Raw genomic sequence first — 24,626 nt, 5'->3', positions numbered from 1 at the left:
AAGTACCTTCCTCATTCTGTTTCAGGTTTAATCCTGCCAGGGCTGTCAATAACAACTCTTTTACTTCTCCGCTAGCCTTTATGTTGTCTGTTCCTCTCTTTGCTTCAGTCTGTGTTGATTTTCCTTTATTTGGGGGATTAAACCAACATTTAGCTTTGATGTGCCCTTTTTTATTACACAAAAAACAAGTAGGGATTGGCCTATGTCGCTGTGAGTTGGGATGTATGTTGGGTGTAGGTAATAGCCCACGGCCTCCTTGTCCACTTCTTCCTTGTCCTCCTCTTTCCTTAACATCATAATTTCCTCGTCCTCGTCCATAGGCTACCCCTGTGACAAGGACCTCTTGCGTCCCTACATGCATTTGTGATTCTTCAGAAAATCCTTTCAAGTTCATTTCATATTGAAGTAGTTTTGCATGCAGGTCTTCAAATCTGGGCAGATCAGATAGACACAATAAGGAAGTAACAATCATATGATAATCAGGCCCCAATTCACTCAGAGTTTAATATACCATATCTTTATCAGTCACTGCACACCCAACCACTGCTAATTGATCTGTGATGATCTTCATTTTGTTTAAGTATTCCATGACAATCCTGGAGTCCTTTCTTAACATCTGAAATTCCCTTTTAAGAAATACAATCTTGGCCTGAGAAACCTGTGAATATGTCTGAACTAGTCTCTCCCAAAGTTGCATGGCAGTGCAGTCATCTGGAATTGCCACAAGCACCTCTTGTGACAATGTAGAGGTAATGTAAGCAACTAGCGCCTGGTCTCTTTTCATCCAAGCCACAAATTTTGGATTTCTAACATATACTATGGTAGATGCTCCTTTATTGTCCTTTTCCTCACGTGATATAAACTCTGGAGGAACTGGAACAAATCCATCCAGATGTCCAGAAAGATCCTGACTCCTAATGAAAGAAATGATCTGACTCTTCCAAGTAAGGAAATTGGAATTGTTTAATTTTTCAGACACAAGTTGACTAAGAAAGCTTGAAGAAAGGCCAGACTCAGAAGGAAATGAATCCATGTTTTATGATAAGAATAGGAAGAATGTGTCCAGCACACAACCCGATAATAGCTAAGAAATCAGTATATAGAAAGACAACTTTCAACTTCAAGGAAATTCCCGCATCCTCTTTTTTTTCTGACAGAATAGTCACGCAGATGACTAAAAAACAACTGGAACTTCCCTTTTTTTTTGTAGAATAAACTATACCAAGCTATGTAAAGAACGATAAACAATAATTGAGAAGAAAACTGAAATAAACTAAATCTGGTATCTAATTTAGATAGAATATTGAATTCTGATCAGATCTGAATTATCCAGATGTGAATAAAAGAAGGAAGATATGAATAAAAAGAAGGTAATCACTAAGTACGAAAATTTAAGAGAAACACATAAATGAAGCTCAGACCCGATTTTGATTTAAAACATTCAAGGATAAAGATAATGAAAATGTCAAACAACAGATGGAGTCAGATCTGATTAACAAGAAGAAAAACGAGATTGATAGACAACCGATTACCTTATCAGATTTGATTATGATCAACAAGTTGATTTAAAGCCAAACTGAGATTAAAAAGACCACACAGAAACTATCAAGGAGCGAAAAACGTGATCAGATATGAATCTGGTCAGATTTGATCAAGATGGATTACCAAAGTGCTCCACACACACAGAGAAGGGGTACCGAAGGAGCGAGATCACTGGAGACGCAGCGTAACGATGACGTCGTCGACGATGACAACGACGAGAGAGAGAGAGAGAGAGAGAGAGAGAGAAGTTCAGATTAACAGGAAGAAGAAGAGATTAATAAATCGATTTTCTGACTTGTGAGACTAAACAATCTTTTAGACATACCTGTTTGGAAGCAATCTCAAATCCAGCTCTAGCGTGGCTCTGAGATTTTATAAAAACCAGAGTTTCATCGTGCGTGAAGGGTGAAGAACAGAGAAAGAGAAGGAGCTGCAGAGAAAACCAGATTCCTCAATCAAGGAATCGGCTGTTGAACCTTTCATTATATGCTATTACTGATACAAAGATTTTAGGGTACCAAAATACCCTTTTACAATAGAATACAATAACACATGTGCCATTAATGAAGGAATATAACACATGATCACGGTCACGGGTCTGGACCCTGACCCGTGACCCAAACACGTCTTTTCACTACCAGCTAGGGCATTAATGTCTTTGTTTTTGAACAAGGACGTCCTCAATAGATAATGGTGGGAAATGACAGAAGCTTCAAGATTGGTGCCTGAACACTATGAAGAAAAAGTATACCTCCTGTACCTAGTGGAGATTGGGTGTATGGTTCTAAATGGCCTCAAAGCTCAAGCACTTGCAGTGTCAAAAGAGAGTGTAATGAGTCTTCTGTGATGGGATTAACCTGACAATTATTGATGATAAAATATATTCGTTTGGCTTGAAATATAATAAATCAAGATCATTAGAAGCACCTATGCAAGAGTACTTTTGAAGAGGGGTAAGGCAGGCACTTTTCTGAGATCAATTTGATCCCACATAATGCAAAGTGTGACTTCATATGTAGGATTCAGACTTCCATTACATAAGGTTTAAGGAATTAACTATTCGATGAAAAGAGAACCACAGTTCCGGTATTCTAATGTAAATTGTGCTATAATTCTTGGTAGACTATAGAAATAATATTTCCATTTGACAAAAAAAAGAAAAGCTTTTTTCACTTTAAAAATAAGTCAAAAATGCAAACTATTTATATGCATTTCATTGATAGAGTTTAAAGTTAATTCACTACTTACCAGTTGTTACGGCATCAGTAAAATTGCAAGAAATTCTGTGTTAAATGCTGCACATATTGCTTTTTTGTATTTGTATATGCTATGCATTTGCATATTTGTTCACACTAGGATGGTAGAATAAGAAAAATAAAAAAAGATTTATGAGCATTATCAGCATTTTATGTTTTATTGTGACTAGATCAAGAATTTACTTTAATTAATACTGGAAGAATTTACAATGATCACATTGCTATGTAACTTTTGATTAAGAAGGTGTCTTAGTTCACTTCCCAAAAGCTTCCCTGTTCACTTGAAAAATGCTTCTTATTCTCACTTTGCATAGACCTAGAAGTCTTTGTTCTTCTTGAATCTACTCGAGATTCCACTTCCTTCTTTAGTAACCCCAGGGCACAATGCCCAAATCCTCTACACAATAATCTGCTTGATGCTTTGTGTTGCACATGATAGACAGAGTGACAGTTTTTTTTTTCAATAAGAAACATGGGGGACTAAGGCCCCCCTCCTTTTTATTGGGGATTCAAAATATATACATCAAGGACTATATATAAAATGGGAGATGTGCAGATTATACAGAACAAATGGAAGGAGGCTCCTTCCATAGATGCCACTCTCCTCCCTCACTAAACAAAACAGGAGAAGGCATACTTCAGCACTAGGGCTGTCATATAGATACGACTGTGGATACAGGGATATGACCAAATTTATAAAGTTTCCAATATGACTACTACAATACACTTTTAAGATTATTATAAAACCTAAATATCCAGCACCTTGATGATAGAAAAAAAAATTCTACAGCTGAGATAGAAACAGTATGACCTCCAATAAAGAATACTAGAAGACATTAGCCACAATTGACCAGACCCAAGTGTTGCTCGCTTTTATTTGCTTTTATTAAGAACCTGTATGGTATATAGACTTCTAAATATAAAATCTTCATGTCTCTGTGTTTAAGTATTAGGCACTCAAATATCATAGGGCATACCCTTCTTAATAGACGGCCCTCTGTAGAGATATATTTTATAATTTTTATTATCATATGCTGCACAGCGCTGAAAATTCTGAAAAAATGACTAACTGAACCACATGCCACACGATGCACCATTGTGCAAATGCAATATTTTCTGGTCTTCTCTATCCGCAAGTTTCACAAGTCTCATTTTCTTAAATGAAACCTCACTCAAAACTCATAAAAAAATTGTTCTATACAATTCATTGTAAAATTTCATGAATACATTAGCATGGCATTTGTATGCCATGAAAACGGCCCGGTTTCCGCAGAAACATGTGGAAATGCATGTTGTTTCTGTGATCCTCACATAATACACACACACATGATGAAAACATCCCCAATCCCCATGCGATCCCTCTCCCAAAAGAAAATGAGAAAAAGCTACTTGGTTCAAGAGGGGGCAAACTTATTATACATAGAAAGAGAGCTTGAGCGAGATTCAGCATGGATCCTCCTTCCTCAAGACATAAATGTGGCTAAATATAATTCTAAGAAATGATGCACTTATGGCATCACATGTATTTTGAGTATTGCCATAGATATTGTTCATATTTTTTAAAATGTCATGATATTACTGTCAGAAATCGCGCCTCATATATGTATCTTTTGTACCCAAAGGGTACTTTTGCACTTTTCCTCTTATTTCTAATATGATATATATTGAAGAGAGGTATCCCAGCCAGGGTATGACCTCCGAACCTTTTTCTTTCTTCTAATATTTGTGTGACAGGGCACGCAGGCCAAGGGAAGTTGCAGTTTCTACATGGTATCAAAGTTAGACTGGTAGCAAAAGGGTATACTCAAGAACATAGGTTAGATTTTGATGAAACTTTTAGTCTCGTTGTTCGGTTGGGTATTATTTGTGTAGTTCTATCTCTTGCCACTATGTATGGATGAACCAGAGTTGCTAGTCAGGAAAGTGAAAGTGGGAAGCGAAGCACTTTCAAAATTTTAGGAAGCGGAAAGCGCGGGATAACTTAAAAGTGAACCAGAAATCATCTCGGAAGCAACCTAGGAAGCGAGGCGGAAGCAAAAAAAGAGAAAAATAAAAATAAAATAAAAAAAAGAAGGGAAAGCGAGGAGGAAGCAAGCTTCCTCTAAATGGAAAGTGTGCTTGCCAGCACGTTTCGAAAGTGCCACGTTTTGCGCTTCCGAAATGCGTTTCGGGAAAGTGCGCTTCCCCATGCCCTATGGCACTTCTAATAACCCTTCTACATATAGTCCAACAATGAGAATGATATAGGATTGATCCATTCGAAACAGCTCTTATATTTTACATAAACTTTTAACTTTTGAATGACATACGCTGCCAGATTACTTTATATGGGGCTCGTTTGGAAGCAGGAAAGAAAAATCTATAACTTTTCCGTCCATCCCAAATGAGAGAAAGTATTTTGAAGGAAAGTTTTTCTAAAAACTCAGATTTTTTATAGGAAAAATTCCTCCACCAAGGGACGGAGAAATGCTTCTTATAAAAAGTTTTATTTTTGCATTAGGTCAATCTCTCACCCTCAAAGCATCTCATTCCATCGGCTGCCACTCTGCTCCTTCCTCCACCTTCATCTTCCTCCCGAGCACCTCCATTTTCAACTCTCTCTCTATCTTCCTTGAAGGGGCTCACATGTTCAACCACACAGCACCAGAGTGGCTTCTCATAATTTTCCAGCCCATTTTTCTCATGCCACACAAACAAGCGAAAAAGTTTCCTTTGAAAAGGTTTTCATATCAAAACTTCTCATATGCAAAAATTTCTTTTCTTATGAATTTTTTTTCTTGCTTCCAAAATTGCCCATGAGGAAGCAACTACGTATTAGAATCCGGTACCGCCATCCCGCTAAATGCCCCCTTACAAACACCAGAAAGTTCCAATCTTCCTACTCCGAACCCATGATCAGTTCACCATCTTCCGGTAACGTACTCGAACTTCTTCAGCAGACCATTTCATAAATTTTCAGAGGCAATGTTAATCCCAGTAGCACATGATCAGGGTTTAAAAACCATCTAGAGAAACCACATTAACATCCTCAGCACGAACGTAGGAATCCAGACCAGGGAAACACTTTCACACACAATATCAAAAGCTAGGATGATTTTCATCATTTACTACTAAAAACTGGGGTATAAATTCATATAATCCATACACTGCGAAAACCCAAAACTTAAATCACGCTGTTCCACAGCCAAAGTTTCAGATGATCCAAAGATTCCACTACATCAACCTTCTAACCCTAACAGGCCGCGATCGAAAGCACATACCCAACAAGCAAAATATAAATGTAACCCTAGAAATTCATCGAGTTCGAAACCAAGAAAAGAATCAAAGGGGAAAAGGGAGGGAGAAGGGTACCCCTGCAATCGGGGAAGAGCTTGATAAACCAGGAGTGGAGGCTGGTGCCGTCGGAGGATCGGAGCCAGACGTCCTCGTACTCGAGGCGGAGGCGGGCTGGGGTGAATGGGTAGGACCTGGTCAGTCCAGGGACGACGGGCACGTACACTATCTTCTCCTGGAGGGCCACCAGCAGCGCCATCCCCGCCACCACGATCCCTCCCGCGCCATACATGATGGCGTTCACGTAATTCACCATCACCCCCTTCCTCTTTCTCTCTCTCTCTCCGGTACTTCTGCTGTTAGCCCTCTCCCCCTCTCTCTCTCTCTCCTTCTGCTATTCGGCTCGAAGCATGGAGACAAACGGAGGGCTACAGCAATTGGAGGATCTCATGAGAGAGAGAGAGAGAGAGAGAGCACAGGAGATCACCTGGCTTGTTTGTTTCAATCAGAAGCAGGGGCGAAACCCAACGACAGAGTCAACACGGAAACGCTTCACCGTCACAGTGGCACGCCATTTGATGGTGTCGTGTCATTATGACACGAGCTAACCCGTAACCACATACTGACACGGTACAAACATTGTTTTAATATTCTTTATAGTATTGTGTTGAGAAGAATGTAAGCTTTTTAATAACATTTCGCTAAAAATATTTTTTTATATGTAAAATACCAAATAATTTTTTTTCTTGACTAAATTTTTTTTTTATTTCGTCTCATCATATCTTGTTTTTTAAAAAGGAAATTTTACGTTTAACCACGTAACTTATGACAAAATTACATATAATCACCTATGTTTCAAAACTTTTCAAATAGGCGCTTGACTTTTCTCGTATGACCGCTTTAGGTTATTTTTTAATCATTTGTCTCCAGTGGAGTTATTTATTTTTTTTTGGGTGATGAGGAAACCTGGCCGAAGCAAGGAACATCTACTGTAGACTTAATAAAATGACATCTATGTCATTTTTTTTTTAAATGATTGAAAGTCACTTTTTTGTATTTATATTACAGTTAAAGCTAAATAAGTAACTTTGTCCAGTCCAGCTGACCTTAGGAAAATGACACTTTAACCATTTTTTTTCTTTAAATGATCGAATGTGACTTTTTATTGTTGTATAGTTAAGGTTAAATCAATAACTTAGGCAAAAAAAAAAACAAACGATACAGGCGAATTGAAGATAATATGAGCAATATGCTGAAAACTCGAGCGCCTGTTCTAAAAGTTTTGCAACACAAGCGGTTAAACGTAATTTCAGCATAGGTTAAGGGGTTAAATGTAAAATTCCATTTCAAAAACGTTCTAAGTTCGAGTGTCGTGTCAGATCGCACTTGTGTCTTTGTGACATAGGAAACGCAAGTGTCATTTGATCATAGTAGGTTTTTGTGTTGGCACTGCACTTGTTGAACTTGAACCCGCCCAAGCCAAGACTAGGGGATCAAGCCAAGTTACACCAAGTCAATGTAGGATAAGATATAGGGTTGATGGTGCAGTTCAAGCCTTTTTTTTTTTTTCTCAAGATAACCTGCTTAGGAGCACGTATTACTTAATCAGCCAGTAAAACTTAAGTTGATGGATGGCAGTGGACTGGGAACAGAGCCCCGCCCCGCCCCACTTTGCTCCGTTTGGACCGAGGATGGAGGACATGAAACTGAGATGGAGGTTAAAATCAAAACCTATGCGGGGATGGAGGCAGGAATGGACTTACTATTTCTCCAGCCTCATTCCGTATTCATCCCGGTCTTCGCCTTACCTCGCTTCACCCCGTCCCCAATCCTTCTTTAGGGATGGAAATAGACCGAGGAGAAACAGGGCTCCACCTTGTCTCGCCCCCATTTGAATAGGGGATGGAGGACATGAAACAGGGATAGAAGTTAAAATCAAAACACGTGCCAGAATGGAGGGCAAGATTTTGAGATGGGGGCAGGGGTGGAGACCTTGTCTCCCACCTCCATCACGGTCCATTGCCATCCCTAGCCCTAGCCCATAGAAAAGCACTCACCAAGCAAGCCCATGGTCTGATTTTAGGGAGAATCGATCCTCGGTATGACAAAAGTTTCAATGACTTTGGCCACGGGATAGCAGTGGACCAAGGCGAGGCCGGGGCCCGGCCGGAGCCGAAGACAAGGTCTTCACCCCCTTCCTGTCTCAAAATCCTTAAAAATAGCTTTTCGTTAGAGGGTTTAGAACCTGCGAAATGGCAAAATATTATTTAGTACAAATGCACCTTCGAAAAAAGGAAAAAAAAAGGAGGTGGTTTGGTTTGATAGGGGCAAGCCGAGGATGGCACCCATGCGGCCATACCCCATGACCCACCAAACATGTGTCATTTGCAGAGCAATATTCCTACGGACGTCAATCCGTGCGGATTACTCTGGACAATGGCTGACCGTCCGATCCGAATTAGATCGGCGGTCACCTCGCTCCCCATTTTCCCCCTCCCGCCGACTCGCCCACTCTCTCTCTGTGACGAAGGAAACTTCCTGCCTCTCGTGCGGACGACGATCGCCGGGAAACCGACACCGCCGGACGTCTGTTGCCGGAAGACCGACGAAGGACGCTTCTCTCTCTCTCTCTCTCTCTCTCTCTCTCTCTCTCTCTCTCTCTCTCTCTCTCTCTCTCTGTAGGAAATTCCCTTCCTTTCCTCCCCATCCCGCCACTCCCCACTTCCCCCTCTCTCGAGCTCTCTCCGTCTCTCGCGGTCTGGTACGCATTTACCAGGGGCGTCGGGGCCTGCGTCCTCACCTTCTCCTATTGCGTTTACCTGCCACTAGAAGCTGGGGTTGACCGGATTCCGGTGCCGTCCGGCGACCTCTTCCGTGTGCGGCATAGATACACGGACTGCCACGATTGCTCCTACGATTGATATAACGGACGCTACGGAGCCAATTGCAAGGGATGATCCTGTAGCTAAAGCTGCTAAGATCATCAAGGTCTGAGGTTTCCTTTTTCTGTTTCCTTTCCTCTGCTCTTTCTTCTCCTTTTCCTAATTAATGAACGTGGATATTCGTGTAACTTTCAATTTGATGTAATGTGGTACTGGTTTTGCCTTTAGAGTTATTGCATTTGTGTATTGGTTTATTTTATATTGTTGACTCTATGCTAGATGGATAATTTGCATCTCCTTTAGCTAGATTTTGTGCATGTTGAACGTGTGATGGATGTTATTGTTGTTGATTGTTGTTTTAGGGTCATTATAACCTACATTCGTGGTTTTTATTTTTTACCAAATCACTTCTACTTCGTGCAACGGTTCATAACCTATGGTTTAAAGGTTGTCTGTAAGTTCAGATATGCATTGTGGGTGAGAACTAACTTATACACAAGTTCCCCACTGTGATATTCTTTCTCGCCTTATTCCTATTTTGATGTGATGTAGAAGGTGACCCCCGCTTGTGTATCGTTTTTTTTTTTTTCTTTCTCTTTGCCCGTTGCAATTTTAGGTGATCTAATTTGTGGGTGGGACTTTATACCAGTTCCATACCTTAACACTCTTCCCCCCCTCCTCCTTTTCAATGTCTATGTGTTGACGTCTTGTTAGTTAGTGGTGTTAATAGCTAATGAGAACATTGTGAAAGAAGGTGATTTTCATGAATCCTGTGTTGTTTTGTTGTTTAGATAGATTTTTTTTATCAGGTGTTAGTTGTGCCTTTTTATTTTTAATTTATTGTGTTCAATGGATTCTTGAGCGTTATGCTCCTGGGGTGCCAATCTGGTTGGTATTAAGGTGGGTAACTGCTTTGCCCGACGTACTCCCTTTTTTCACCATTGTTGTGCTTTGTACTGTATGCATGTTAATTTTCATGGTTCTTTTTATTTCCCCAAAATTGTTATATTTGACATTTCTTCTTGTTGGTTATTTTTCTATTTTGGGTTTCCTTTTTCCAGATACATTTTTTTCTTCTCATTTGAATTCATTCTGGAAAGCTGTAGTCTTTTAGTTTGTAATTACTCTTTTATGCAATTTCTTCACAACAAATGAGGATGAAAAGGTATTCAATGGGTGTAATGCTATTTGATTGTTTGCAATGTACACATTTTGGCTATTGTTTGATAAGCATCTTTTTGTTGATTGTGTGAAAGGTGAAGGAAGAGTTAAGATATGGATGCAAGTCAGGGTTCTGGAAGTTCCAATGTGGCAGGAAAGTTGGATATGTCTGTTAGTACAAATATAGAAACTGGTGAAGATATTCAGATGAAGACGGATGCAGGTAGCAATTGTGAAAATGCAGATGAAGATGTCATTGCACTATCAGATGAACAACACATTGTCAAAAGACATGTTTCTAATTTGAATGAAAATGAAAATAGTGTTCTTGAAACAAGCCAGGAATACATTCCAAGTGTGTTGTTGCAAAATACACCTAGTATTGGCATGGAGTTTGAGAGTGACACGGATGCGTATAAGTTCTACAATACGTACGCTAGGATGGGCGGTTTTGATACACGCATAAATACTTCTAAGAAAGAGAAGGGAGTAGTTTATTGGAGACAATTCACTTGCAACAAGGAAGGGTTCAAGAAACAAAAGAGCAAGGTAAAAAAACCAAAAGTTATTAAGAGATGTGGTTGCAAAGCAAGAATAACCATTCAATTATCTCCAAAAAAAAGAAAATGGATTGTTAAAGGTATTCAATTGGGGCACAATCATATTTTGCATTCTCCATCAAAAGCAGACATGCATAGATCGGCAAAAAGGATGGGCACTATTCAAAATGTTGTAGAGACATTGACTGGACCTAGTTTGAGACCTCATCAAGTGATAGATGTCTTAGCTCATGAAGTGAGTGACACTAAAAATGTCCCTTTCACTGAAGAACAATGTAAAATACATTTTCAAAAAGTAGCAAGCCGTTATTATGGGAAAGATTGTCAAATTGCATTTAATTATTTTAAAAAGAAGAACGAAGAGGATTCAGGCTTCTACTATTCTATTCAAGTTGATGAGATGGGATATGTCCGCAACTTTTTTTGGGCAGATGTTATAGCGCATGAAGATTATTATTATTTTGGTGATGTGGTATTATTCGACACGACTTACAAGAAAAGCAAATACTTGATGCCATTTGTCCCATTTATTGGAGTCAATCATCATAATCAGTCGATTTTATTTGGATGTGCATTACTTGCAGATGAAGAAAAAGAGTCTCTTACTTGGGTCTTTCAAGAATGGTTACATGCAATGGGAGGCCGACCTCCAATATCAATTATTACTGATCAAGATCTAGTAATGAAGTCAATAGTGAAGGAAATATTCCCACATACAGCTCATAGGTGTTATACTTGGCATAAACTGCAAGAAGTTCCATCATATGTGAGCAATTTGTATAAAAAACACTCAGATTTTAAGAGTAGATGGGATGCATGGTTTCATAAACCACAATCGATTGAAGAATTTGAAGGCAGATGGAATGAATTGCTATCATTGTATTCTAAGTTGCAAAATATTGATTGGGTTAGTAATCTTTGGGAAGAGCGTGCTACCTGGGCTTCATCATATTCTAAGGATACATTTATGGCAGGAATGTCTACAACCCAACGCAGTGAAAGTATGAATAACTTATTTAAGAAGTCGGTTGATGTGAACAATCCATTGCGGTTGTTTTTAGAAAGATTCGAAGCTGCAATAGATAGACGTCGGGCCAAGGAAAAAAAATATGATTTTCGAATGAAAAATGGAATCCAACCTTGTGTAACTCGCAGCATATTGGAGATTCAAATGCGAGATATATTCACTCCAACAATTTTTGGGAAATTCAAGGATGAATATTTGGCATCTTTAAGTTGTTATGTTAAGCTTGAACATGCGGGTGATGTTAGGACATATAAAGTAATACAAGAGCAACTTGATAAAAGTGTAAGAGAATACATCATTACTTATGAAGAAAGCACTCAACATTTATCAAGTTGTGGGTGTCGTTTATGGGAATCTTCAGGCATTGTTTGTTGTCATATGTTTTCTGTATTTAATGTCGAGCATGTTCAAGAATTGCCATCTAAATACATTCTTAAAAGATGGACAAAGAATGCAAAAAGTGGTGTCGTATACCAATTAGGTTGTTCACGACTGTCACCTGAATCAAGTTCATCTATGATTATGAAAAAACATTTGTTTTGGTTGAAGGCAAACAAATGTCTCAATGAAGCATTGCATTCTGAGCAGTCTTTCGAATATGCATTGGATGCTCTTGACAAGTTGTTGGCTGAGCAGAAAAAAATAAACATCAAAGCTCATATGTCATCTACCAACATTCATGAAAATGACAATGCTAGTGCTACTGCTGATAACATTTGTCACAAAAGTGAACATAGTTTGCATTTCATTGATGAATGCAAAGATGAGGCTACTCCCATAGATTGTGAACCAACATGTGCTAAAGAAAGTAGTAGTAAAGTTAAGTCCAACATTCAGCAAGGCAAGCATAGTAAGACATGTGCAAGTTATGATTGGCATGATCATGATTCTCAAACAAAATCAGGGTAACCGATTAAAAAGTTTTTACAATCTTTTTACTTAAATATCAATTATGTTACTTCTTTATATTACTTCAAGCATATTTTGACTTATTTAAATATTTTTCACATGCAGCAGTATTGCTGCGAATGTTGTTACGGGTAAACCACCAAGAATATGCCACTATTGTAAGGGGACAGGACATGATAAAAGAAATTGCCCGAAATTAAAAAATACAGGTTATATATTTTAAATGGTTACTGTTTTAAATTATTAATTCAGTTTTATTTTCTTTAAAGAACATTTATTTTATGTACAATGTATCAGGTGCAGAAGGTGAGCGTGCATGAAGACTGCAACAGGTTGTGTATGCACACAACTTTTGTACGGTGAAGTATAATTTATCTCAGGTGCTTTCTATCATATTCAGCTGCCTGTCATACTTTTGTGTCAAAATTGTGGCTGCATTTGTGTTGTCTGATGAGGCTCCCTGATACTTGGAACAAAATGAGTTAGTCTTTGAAACATTATGTGTTTCATAAGGGTTTACAACTTGAATATGATTCAGTTTTACTTGATTTGCTAGCTGAAAATCCGTTTTGAGTGGTTCAGTTCTATGCAGCTTGCTAATACCAAAATCTGATCATGGATTTGTATAAGATAAGCCTCTGAATCAGTTTCAGTTCTGTATAACTGAATATCTGTGTATTTTCTGAATTGGGTACACATCTGAATCTATATTTGTGCTCCTCATCTGAATCCGAGTGGTGTATTTATGTGAAAAGTCCACATTTGAAATGGCTTGAAGGGTTATCATTTTGATCGTCTTTCTTTCTTCATTTTCTTTTGACCATTTGAACAAACCCTTGCCATTTATAATTGTTCTTTTTTCCATATTTCATGAAACTTATGATGTCAGGAATTGTTATTTACTTTCACAGAGGTGCATGGTGGTTTTTATGATCTACCTTGGGCATGGTCGTTGGAATGCAAGTTACACACATCCATGGAAGTACGGATTGCTCATGAAATTCTTTTGAAATGAGATTGGTCATAGAAATAGAATGGGGGATTTTTATTTATTCATATAATGTGCAAATAATCCTTTTTCTTACCTTGATATGAACTTGCAGGAAATTCTGAGTGATGGTTTTGGTAGCACTCTGCTGCACATCAGTATCATTTTATGTGGTTACCTGTTAAGGTTTTAGTGCCTTATGATTCCCACTCCTCCAATGGAGGGGTCTCGGTTTTGAATCCTTCCCTGGGGCTAGCTGTCCCTCGGTTTGTCCATCAGAAGCCCAAAACAGAAAAGAGTATTTTTACACATGTATGGATGCCATTTTCCCACCATGTCTGACAGAGAAATATGACAGGCAGTATTGCTTTCTCATGGTCTTCAAACATACGTGCAAACAGGTATGAATTCATACTAGTTCGCGTAGGCTTTGGGGGCAGGCGGAGTTTCAATCTCACCAATAGATCTGTACTGCAAAGTGAAGTGGGGTTTGGCCCAGAGGTTTTAGATATTGAATGCTGGTGCTTTTCTTCCTTAGCCTAATATGATTTACATGAGTGTAATTGAAGTTACTGTAATGAGATTTGCTGTTGTTTTAATTCCTTATATCAGATTATATCTTGTATTTTGTTTTTCTGGTATGGAGCTCTTTGCAGTTTACATCACAAGGTCAGTAGGAGCCTCAACTTGAGTTCCAACTTTCATGGATATGCATTAAAAGTACTCATCAATTGGTTAATTACATATTGACAGGATGATTCTATTCAGAATCTTATGTAGGCATGGAGCTTATTGAACCAACTCTGAGAATTTGTTGGTATTCTCCCCTGGAATTGTATTCGTTCTCAGATGCTCGGACCTCCCTCGGAGTTGAGATCTGAATGTTTCAAACAGAGCCTTATGAAATGATGGAAGCGAGCGAGCCCAACATCAATTTTGTGAGTTTGACCCTGAACAGTAGACTAAGGAGTTTGCACTCAAAGTTTTGCTGTGGTAGAAAACCTGGGTCCATCGGTTGGTTAATTTGGTTCAAGAATATGTTAGGGTCGTATACATATTGACAGTTAAACTATTGATCCTAAAGTGATTTTTAGCACACAAAAAAAACAATGATTTTTGTGACAGCTTTAAATAATTAACCTACCAAATTATAAAAAGGATGGATATTCTTTGAAGCAATTTAAAAGGCTTGGATATGTTTTAATATCATGAACAGGCCACTGCTGTGTGAGTTTGCCATCTCCATGCCTGTTCTTTCCAACCATTTCTGATTTTTTTTTGAAAAGCAATTCTAAACAAAAAAATTTGATTGACGATAATATGCTTGTTTTTTCTGGGAAAATTGGAACCCGTTTATATGCCTCAAGGAGCTAATGTGTTCCGAATAACTGCTGGTAAATATATCCTCGATATAAGCAATACCTGAAATACTCGTGCAGATGTGTTCATAAAAGTGCATGCGTAGCTCACAAGGGCTGCTTTCATTTGGTTTGGGCGACTTGTGACCGTAAATCTAGGAGTGGTACTCTCAATGGGCCGATTGATTTACAAAAATCTGGCATGTAAAAACAAAACATAATAATTAATATCTGAACCATGTTTTGATTTACCAAAACAAAAATTAATAATTAATAACTGGATCAAGTTTGGCATGTTGTATTCATTATATTCATTTGTTAAAGTTGACCTAAAAACGACGTTGCGGGCATTTTTAAACCATCATTTGCTAAAGTTGACTCTTGGATCATGTTTTCTCCATTAATGAGCTGAGGAAATATCACACATTGTAATCAAGAAATATCATATTGTGGGTTGTTGATTTTTCAAGGCTCATAAAGTCATGCCTATTTGTTGTAATCCGACTATCCAAAAGTTCATTCCTACTAACTAAACCAGGCAGATCACATTTGCAAGGTTGGTTGTATGAAAAACAACTCATTTGTGTGGAAAGGGTGTTGTGTGTTTTTCCCATAACACAAATTTGCGTGTTTCGGTGTGTACGGAGGAATATCTTGGGACCGTGATAATTCATATGCCAATGTTGCCCACGGTGACTTTATAATAAAATAACATATAAAAAAGGTAGATATGCTTTTAACAGAAATGTCCTCCCGTAAGATAGATATGTGTTGGACGAAAATGTTCTCCCGCTCCCCGTATATAGATTTGCATGTTTCGCCTTTGTTTTTAGCTTGTGTTACAACACATGGCCACATTCTCATTCCTGCCTTGTGTTAGATAGAAAACTTTTCTGGGTTCGTTCCTACCTCGTGGAGATAACTATAAATCGAACGATTGGTTCGATCATTAGTGGGCGTTATAGGGAGATTTGTCGACCATCTCTTTTTACAGTCTTCTCTTCTTCTTCATTTTCGTTAGGCAGTATGGAAAAAAACAATGATGCACAAACATTCCAACAAGTGTCATTAAAGCGTGGTGAGTACATTTCCATGTCATCATGCTATTGTTAAAGAACGTATGTTGTTGTGAGTATCATTAAGGCGTTGTTTTGTTATTGCAAGTAGATTTTATTATTTTGACAGTTGGAAACTTGAAGATATTTGTAAGGCGGTGGGATTTGTTGACAAGAATTCTTGGTTACAGATGTGAGCAAGGGCCTCTATCCCATTCGATATCGTCCATTCACTCAATATATGCAATGTAACACAAATCGCAGTTGTAGTAACATGTATATCAATTTGTGAGATATTATTTTGTTTGTTAATATCAATTTGTAATATATTATGATGAATTGTTGTATATCGATTTGTAAGATATTATGTATTTTCTAGTGTCGATTTGTGAGATATTGTTTTATTTGTTAATATCAATTTGTAATATATTATACTGAATTGTCGTATATCAATTTGTAAGATATTATATGTTTTCTAGTGTCGATTTGTGAGATATTGTTTTGTTTGTTAATATCGATTTGTAAGATATTATGTGTTTTCTAGTGTTGATTTGTGAGATATTGTTTTGTTTGTTAATATCGATTTGTAATATATTATGTTGAATTGTCGTATATCGATTTGTAAGATATTATGTGTTTTCTAGTGTCGAATTGTGAAATATTGTTTTGTTTGTTAATATCGATTTGTAATATATTATGTTGAATTGCCATATATCGATTTATAAGATATTATGTATTTTTTAGTGTCGATTTGTGAGATATTGTTTTGTTTTTTAATATCGATTTATAATATATTATGTTGAATTATCGCATATCTATTTGTAAGATATTATACATTTTTTCATGTCGATTTGTGAGATATTGTTTTGTTTTTTAATATCGATTTGTAATATATTATGCTGAATTGTCGTATATCGATTTGTAAGATATTATGCTGAATTATCGATTTGTAATATATTATGCTAAATTGTCGTATATCGATTTGTAAGATATTATATGTTTTCTAGTATCGATTTGTGAGATATGGTTTTGTTTGTTATTATCAATTTGTAAGCTATTATGTTGTTGCTTTGATATTGTGATTCATTCAATCGTTTCTTTGACTTGCTTAACTAATCAGTAGTCGTCGTTAAATGCATCGTAAATAAATCATAGAAAACGTATGTGCTCGCTAACGCAAATTGATATTGTGCTCATGACAGTGTTGAGCATATCAACTAGTTGCAGTGAAGATGATGTATCTTAATCATTGAAAAGTCATGGAGCAACGAGCATCCGTACTATCGATGCACATGAAGAAGTGAATATGTGCACTAATGATGCACATGATAAGAAGGGTGCAGGCATTGGATTCACTCTTGACTTTAATATTCCAGCAGATGAAATGCAATTCTATAATGAGGTAGACGATCATGACAGTGCACTTGACAAAGGTGCAGGCACCTCAAGTCTACATGATAGTACACTTGACTCTGTTCCCGTAAAAGGAATGCAGTTTAATAATGAGAAAGTTGCATACAAATTTTACAATGATTATACCTTAAAACTTGGCTTCAGTGTTAGAAGGTATTCTTAAACAAAAAATGCACAGGGTGTCGTGGTGAGAAAGGCATATGTTTGTTCTAAGTAAGGTTGGAAGAAGTCAAGTGGAAATCCAACAAGGAGCAAGCCAGATTCAAGATGTGGTTGTCCAGCGAGAATGGTGTTAAGAAGACTTCTGAATGAAAAATATTTAGTTCATACTTTAATCAATGATCATAACCATGAATTAGTCACTTCATTTATGACTCCTATATTAAGGTCACATTGTAAAGTAATTGAAGTGCATGCTGCAATTGCTGAAATAGTTGATAGCACCGATATTGCACCAAAGAAGACATACAATTTATGCACGCACATAGATGGTGGTCGTGAGAATGTGTCATTCACACCTATGGATCTAAGAAACCACTTGAGAAGGAAGAGGTTAGACAACATGAAGAATGAAAGAATATGTTCTTTGATTGATTACCTACAGAAGAATTTAAGTAATGACCTTGGTTTCTTTAGTGTAATGCAACTGGATGAAGATGGGTATGTTGTGAATATGTTTTGGGCAGATTCAAAGTCAAGAGTAGATTATGAATGCTTCAATGATGTGCCTATTTTTTATATGATAGTGAAAATTAATACGAAACAGTGGTCATTTGCGCAGTTTGTCAAAGTAAACCATCACTCAAGGAGTTGCATATTAGGCGGCGCTTTTTTGTATGACCAGACCAAGGAAACCTTTGAGTGGTTGTTCAGAGTATTTACACAAGCAATGAATGGGAAGCACCCTGGAGCTGTACTTACAGATGGTGATCATGCAATTATGGTTGTAGTGTCTCATGTATGGCCATATGCACATCATCGCCTATATTTGTATCATATCTTTCAAAATGCAGCAAAGAACATAGGACACATTTTTAATCAAAAGACAGAGTTTGATAAAAAAGTTTAGAAAGTGTATACTTGAGAGCATAGATGAAGTCACATTTATGTCTAATTGGGAACAAATGATTAAGATGTACGGCCTTGAAGACTGTGTGTGATTACAACATTTATATGCAGACAAAGAGAAGTGGTCATTGGCATATGAAAAATAATACTTTTGTGTAGGTATGATAAGCACACAAAGAGCTGAATCTATGCATGTCACACTAAAAAAAACCTTGTATTCATGTTTAACAATGTTTCGCTTCATGAAACAGTATAAATTATTTATAGACGGTCTTAGACAGAATGAGCTTGAATAAGATGTGAAATGCTTCAACACCCGCCCTGTAACTTTGGGCCTAAAAATATTGACGCGACCTGCAGATCTGTATACACTAGCTGTATTTGAATAGACTAAGAAGGAGGTTATACAGGTCATGAATTACAATATAGAAGGACGTATGCAATATGAGAATATGCACAAATACCATGTTGTATAGGAGGGCGAAGAGCATCCAAAAAGAAAAGAAGCACATGTTACATACAATATTGACAACGAAACAGTTGAATGTACGTGCAAAATGTTTAAATTCAAAGGTATTTTATGTCGTCATGTATTAAAGGCACTTAATCAAGAGAAGATACAAAAAATACCTGAGTCATATAATGCAAAGATGGACGAGACAAAAAAAGATTAAACTACTGGATACAAATAATATTAGTCCATCCGATGTTGATAACAAGTGCTACATAGCCTCTCATTACCAACAATTATGTAGGTCACTTATGCATGTTGCAGATTTGGCATCGAAAAGCGAAGAAGCCTATGTATGTATGAGAAAAGTGTCAAGGGAATTACTTGAAAAAGTGTAGTTAATTCATCATGAGTCTGTTGTAGCCCATAAGACCAATCTAAGAAAACGGAATCGAAGAGCGTAGGTGAAAATCATGCTTTTCCTGACCTTTATGAGAAGTTGCGCTGAAGCGTAAACATCATTTTCGACAAGTCAGGAGTAAACATCGTAGATTATGATGGAAATATTCACCTAACAAAGGGTATAAAAAAGAAACCTACCTCTAATCGCAGTCGTTGAAGGACAAAGAGTGCATTAGAATTGGTTGACAAGAAAATGTCTAAGAAACAACCAACTCCTAAGCAACCAAGCCCTTCGCATGAACAAGTATGTAATACAGTATATTGCTTTTCATATAAATTATATTACGTGCAACTTATCAATATGTAACTTGTGATTTTCAACATGTAGCAATACCCTACAGACGTGCACTACAACATTGGAACCTACAATCCTCCCGACCTATTTGAGTGGAACGATGGCATGAGTTTGACAAGTCTTTTGGTATATATGTAACAATTTTGGGAGGATGTTTGCATTTCCTGTTAAACTTAACGTAGTGCCTGATATTGTTCTGTTTTATGACAGGCTCAATTCAATTCAAAAGTCAGCAACGCAACACAAGAATCGCGTGTGGATTCTTCAGCTACAAAATAGTTGCAGCATTTAACTTTCATTAGTGTAAATCATTGTAATGTTTAACATTCTATAATTCTTTGGTGTAATTTTATAATTCTTTGTTGAAAATTTTATAATTTTTTATTATAAATCGATAATTCTTTGTTGTAATTCGATAATTCTTTGTTGTAATTCTAAAATAGAAATCATATTATAAACATCAAAAAAATCGATACTAGAAAACACATAATATCTTACAAATCGATATACGGCAATTCAACATAATATATTACAAATTGATACGGCAATTCAACATAATAGCTTACAAATCGATATTAACAAACAAAATAATATTTCACAAAAATTGGTAGAAACGATTTGTCCTATCGCAATTTACACTGACTAATAAAAGGCAAAAAAGAGAAAGAAATAACAAATCGACACGATGTTTATTGATAGAAATATCTTAAATCGATTTGTAAGCTATTACGCTGAATTTCTGTATTGATTTATAATATATTATGCGATATGTATATTGATTTGTATCATATTATATGTTTTCTTCTTCTTTTTCATATGTACTTCTTCATCATCATTCTTCGTTGGATTATCATCTTCAATATCTGGTGGATTAGGCTCCGCTCTATACTTTACCAACAATTGCTCCCTTTCTTTATCATTCTCAATCGTCATTATTCTGTAGTACGCTTCTAATTGCTCATACACAGCATACTATTCGATGATTTTGACAAGAGATTTCTCCTCTAACGATGAAGTGTTTCTTCTCTTACGAATGTAAGCTATTGGTAACCTGCACAATACAAAAACTCACCGAGACGGCAAAGGGTGCTCCTGTGAAAAAAGATGAAGCGTTAGATTTTTTGTAGAATGTTTATGGGGAAATATTGTGAGGATCTCCTTTTATAGCAGATGAGTTTAATGCTTATGGGACCTGCAAAAGATTTTATAATAAAATAATATGTACCTTTAAGTGGTTCATGTTTAAGCGGTTTACGCAATGACGTCTTTGTCGGCCACAAATCGATATGAAAATTCCTATTGATAGCTTATAATTTGATATACAGAATCAGGATAGAAATCAATATTAAGAATCTAAACAATATCTTAAATCGATATCAAGAATTAGCATAGAAATCGATATTAAGATTCAGAACAATATCTTAAATCGATTTGGAAATTTGTATTGATATCTTACAAAATCGATATTTAGAACCAAAACAATATCTTAAATCGATATTAAGAATCAAAACAACATCTTAAATCGATATGAAAATTCCTATTGATATCTTAAAAATTGATATTTAGAATCAAAACAATATCTTAAATCGATATTAAGAATCTAAACAATATCTTAAATCGATATCAAGAATTAGCATAGAAATCGATATTAAGATTCAGAACAATATCTTAAATTGATTTGGAAATTTGTATTGATATCTAAAAAATTGATATTTAGAATCAAAACAATATCTTAAATCGATATTAAGAATCAAAACAATATCTTAAATCGACATGGTAATTCCTATTGATATCTTAAAAATCGTTGTAGTGTTTAGTCTATTTGCCTTTGTTACGAAAATATTGTCATAGTATAACGCAAATCGATGATTAAATATCATACAAATCGATATGAAAATTCTTGTTGATAGCTTATAAACTGATATACATAATCAGCATATAAATCGAGGGTTTAGGTTTAGGGTTAGGGTTTAGGTTTAGGGTTTACAGTTTAGGGTTTAGGGTTTAGGGTTAGAATTTAGGTTTAGGTTTAGGTTAGGGTTTAGGGTTTAGAGTTTAGGGTTAAAGGGTTTAGGGTTAAAGGGTTTAGGGTAAAAGGTTTAGGGTTTAGGGTTTAGGTTAGATATTGTAGTATGTAATTGAAAATTGTGCATGAGGAATTTACATTGTAGCAACATGAGATGGTCATTTGCGTGTTCAAATCGTTGCTCATTTAGCGATTTCTATGAAAATCGCTTCAAAGCTTCCTACCTGTAATTAAATAATTGTCACGTGAATCGCTATCGTCAACAAGTATAAATTGTTATTTCATCAAACGTATAAATTATTTCTGCTTTAAACATATAAATCACTACTTCAAACGTACAAATCGATGTAGAAATCGCACCCTTCATAAGTACATATCGTTGTAATGTTTGGGCTTCAACAGTAAACATTGTTCCATATCCCGCTCGTTGTCAAAAATCGATATGCCTTGTGAGACCTAGATTCTGATTGACGATTTATGCGATTTACGCAATGACGTATATGTCGGCTACAACTGATGATCATGACAGATAACATGAAGAATGATGTGCATGTAGATTTAATTTTGCATGGTCGGCAGGAAGAAATCATTTTGCCTCATAAGTGCGCGTAGTTTCTATTCTCCTCCTCATTCATCCTTTGCTTTTTCTTCTCTTTGTCATCCTTCTTCTTCTTCTTCCTCATCCTTCTTCATTTGCTTTTCATCTTCAATATCTGATGGATCAGGCTCCGCATAATAAATATCCAACAATTTGTTCTTGTCTTTTTTATTCTCAATATTCATTATATTTTAGTACTTTACATAAGCCTCATATATATTAGATTGGCGTATGATTTCTCCAAGAGTCATCCCCTCCAACGGCAAAGGCTTTCTTGGCTTAGGAATTGTAGTCATTGCTAACCTGCAAAACACATAAATTTAACTACATCGTTATATGTTACAATCGCCTCCCCAAGTATATATTATTACAAATTATCACATTCATTACACAGTCACCAACATTATAAGTCATCGCAGTATTTGGCTTCATAAGTAAACATCGTAGTATGATTTAGCAAAATTAAGTACAAATTGAGGTAACTTCATAATTACACATCGCTACTGCATCAAATGTATAAATCGGTGTTGCTTCAAACGTATAGATCGTTGTACAAATCACACCGTTCATACGTAGATATCCTTGTAACATTTTGGCTTCATAAGTAAACATCGTAGTACGATTTAGCAAACTTAAGTACAAATTATGGTAACTTCATAAACCATAAATACACATAACTACTGGTTCAAACGTATAAATCGTTGCTGCATCGAACATATAAACCGTTGCTTCAAACATACAAATCTATGTAGAAATTGAACCCTTCATAAGTACATATCATTGTAACGTTTGGGCTTCAACAGTAAACGTCATTCCACATCCTGCTCGTTGTCAAAAATTGATATGCCTTCTAAGACCTGGATTCTGGTTGACAATTTATGCGATTTACGCAATGACGTATATGTCGGCCACAACTGATGATCATGACAGATAACATGAAGAATGATGTGCATGTAGATTTAATTTTGCATGGTCGGCAGGAAGAAATCTTTTTGCCTCATAAGTGTGCATAGTTTTCATTCTCTTCCTCATTCTTCCTTTGTTTTTCTTTCTGTTTGTCATCCTTCTTCTTCTTCTTCTTCTTCTTCATCTTTAGTTCTTCCTCATCCATCTTCGTTTGCTTTTCATCTTCAATATCTGATGGATCGGGCTCCGCATAATAAATATCCAATAATTTATTATTGTCTTTTTCATTCTCAATGTTAATTATATTTTGGTACTTTATATAACCCTCATATATATCGGATTGGCGGATGATTTCTCCAAGAGTCATCCTCTCCAACGGCTAAGGCTTTCTTGGCTTACGAATTATAGTCATTGCTAACCTGCAAAACACATAAATTTAACTGCATCATTATATGTTACAACTGCCTCCCCAAGTATATATTATTACAAATTATCACATTCGTTATACAATCACCAACATTACAAATCATCGCAATATTTGGCTTCATAAGTAAACATCGTAGTACGATTTAGCAAAATTAAGTACAAATCGAGGTAACTTCATAATTACACATCGATACTGCATCAAACGTATAAATCGTTGTTGCTTCAATTGTATAAATTTATGTACAAATCGCACCCTTCATAAGTACATATCCTTGTAACATTTTGGCTTCATAAGTAGACATCGTAGTATCATTTAGCAAACTTAAGTACAAATCATAATAACTTCATAAATCATAAATACACATGACTACTGCTTCAAACATATAAATCATTGTTGCATCGAACATACAAATCGATGCTTCAAACGTATAAATCGTTGTAGAAATCGAACCCTTCATAAGTACATATCATTGTAAATCATAAATCGCTACTACATTAAATGTATAAATTGTTGTTGATTTAAATGTATAAATCATGAATCATAAATTATAAATCGCTACTGCTTCAAACGTATAAATCATTGTTGCATCGAACAAATTGTTATTGCATTAAATGTATAAATCATTGTTAAATTCAAACTTACAAATCGTTGTAGAAATTTAGCCTTCATAAGTACATATCGTTGTAATGTTTGGCCTTCATAAGAACAAATCGTGCTAACTGTTTTTCGACGCCCAGAAGGTAGATATGTACAAATCGATTTATTTCAGTATGAAAATAGGTGTTATTTAGCATGAATAGTACAACCAGTTCTAAGATTTAGCATTCAAATTTATAAATTGATTTATTTACGTAACGAAACCTTACACAAAACTCATCGAAAGGACACAAGTTTTGCTACTCCGATAGTAGAGGAGAAACACCTAGAAGGTAGATGCAATCGATGGTGGCAATGGTGCTCCAACTACGC

The 24,626-nt window shown here is 36.3% G+C and overlaps 2 protein-coding genes across 3 annotated transcripts in view; one reads left to right on the top strand and one right to left on the bottom strand.

Annotated features, from left to right (window-relative positions):
• Positions 1 to 6,574, bottom strand: part of LOC149812134 (alpha/beta hydrolase domain-containing protein WAV2-like) — a 50,751-nt gene extending 44,177 nt beyond the window's left edge. Inside the window, exon 1 of one of the 2 annotated variants that reach the window (XM_089992647.1) lies at positions 6,150 to 6,574. In XM_089992647.1, coding sequence (XP_089848773.1) covers positions 6,150 to 6,387 — 238 coding nt within the window. In that variant the 5' untranslated portion in view covers positions 6,388 to 6,574. The remainder of the gene's footprint in view (positions 1 to 6,149) is intronic. The other variant, XM_089992646.1, reaches the window with a different exon arrangement.
• Positions 6,575 to 8,971: 2,397 nt separating this feature from the next.
• Positions 8,972 to 12,610, top strand: LOC149812133 (protein FAR1-RELATED SEQUENCE 5-like). The gene is made up of 2 exons (XM_089992986.1): positions 8,972 to 9,059; positions 10,210 to 12,610. Exon 2 carries the CDS (start codon positions 10,229 to 10,231, stop codon positions 12,608 to 12,610), a length of 2,382 nt encoding a protein of 793 aa, XP_089849112.1. The 5' UTR covers positions 8,972 to 9,059; positions 10,210 to 10,228.
• The last annotated feature ends 12,016 nt before the right edge of the window (positions 12,611 to 24,626 follow it).

This window comes from Nuphar pumila, chromosome 17 (genome assembly GCF_984573655.1).
Source record: "Nuphar pumila chromosome 17, dmNupPumi1.hap1.1, whole genome shotgun sequence".
In the NCBI taxonomy this organism is placed as follows: domain Eukaryota; kingdom Viridiplantae; phylum Streptophyta; class Magnoliopsida; order Nymphaeales; family Nymphaeaceae; genus Nuphar; species Nuphar pumila.
This window is presented reverse-complemented; position numbering and strand designations above follow the sequence as displayed.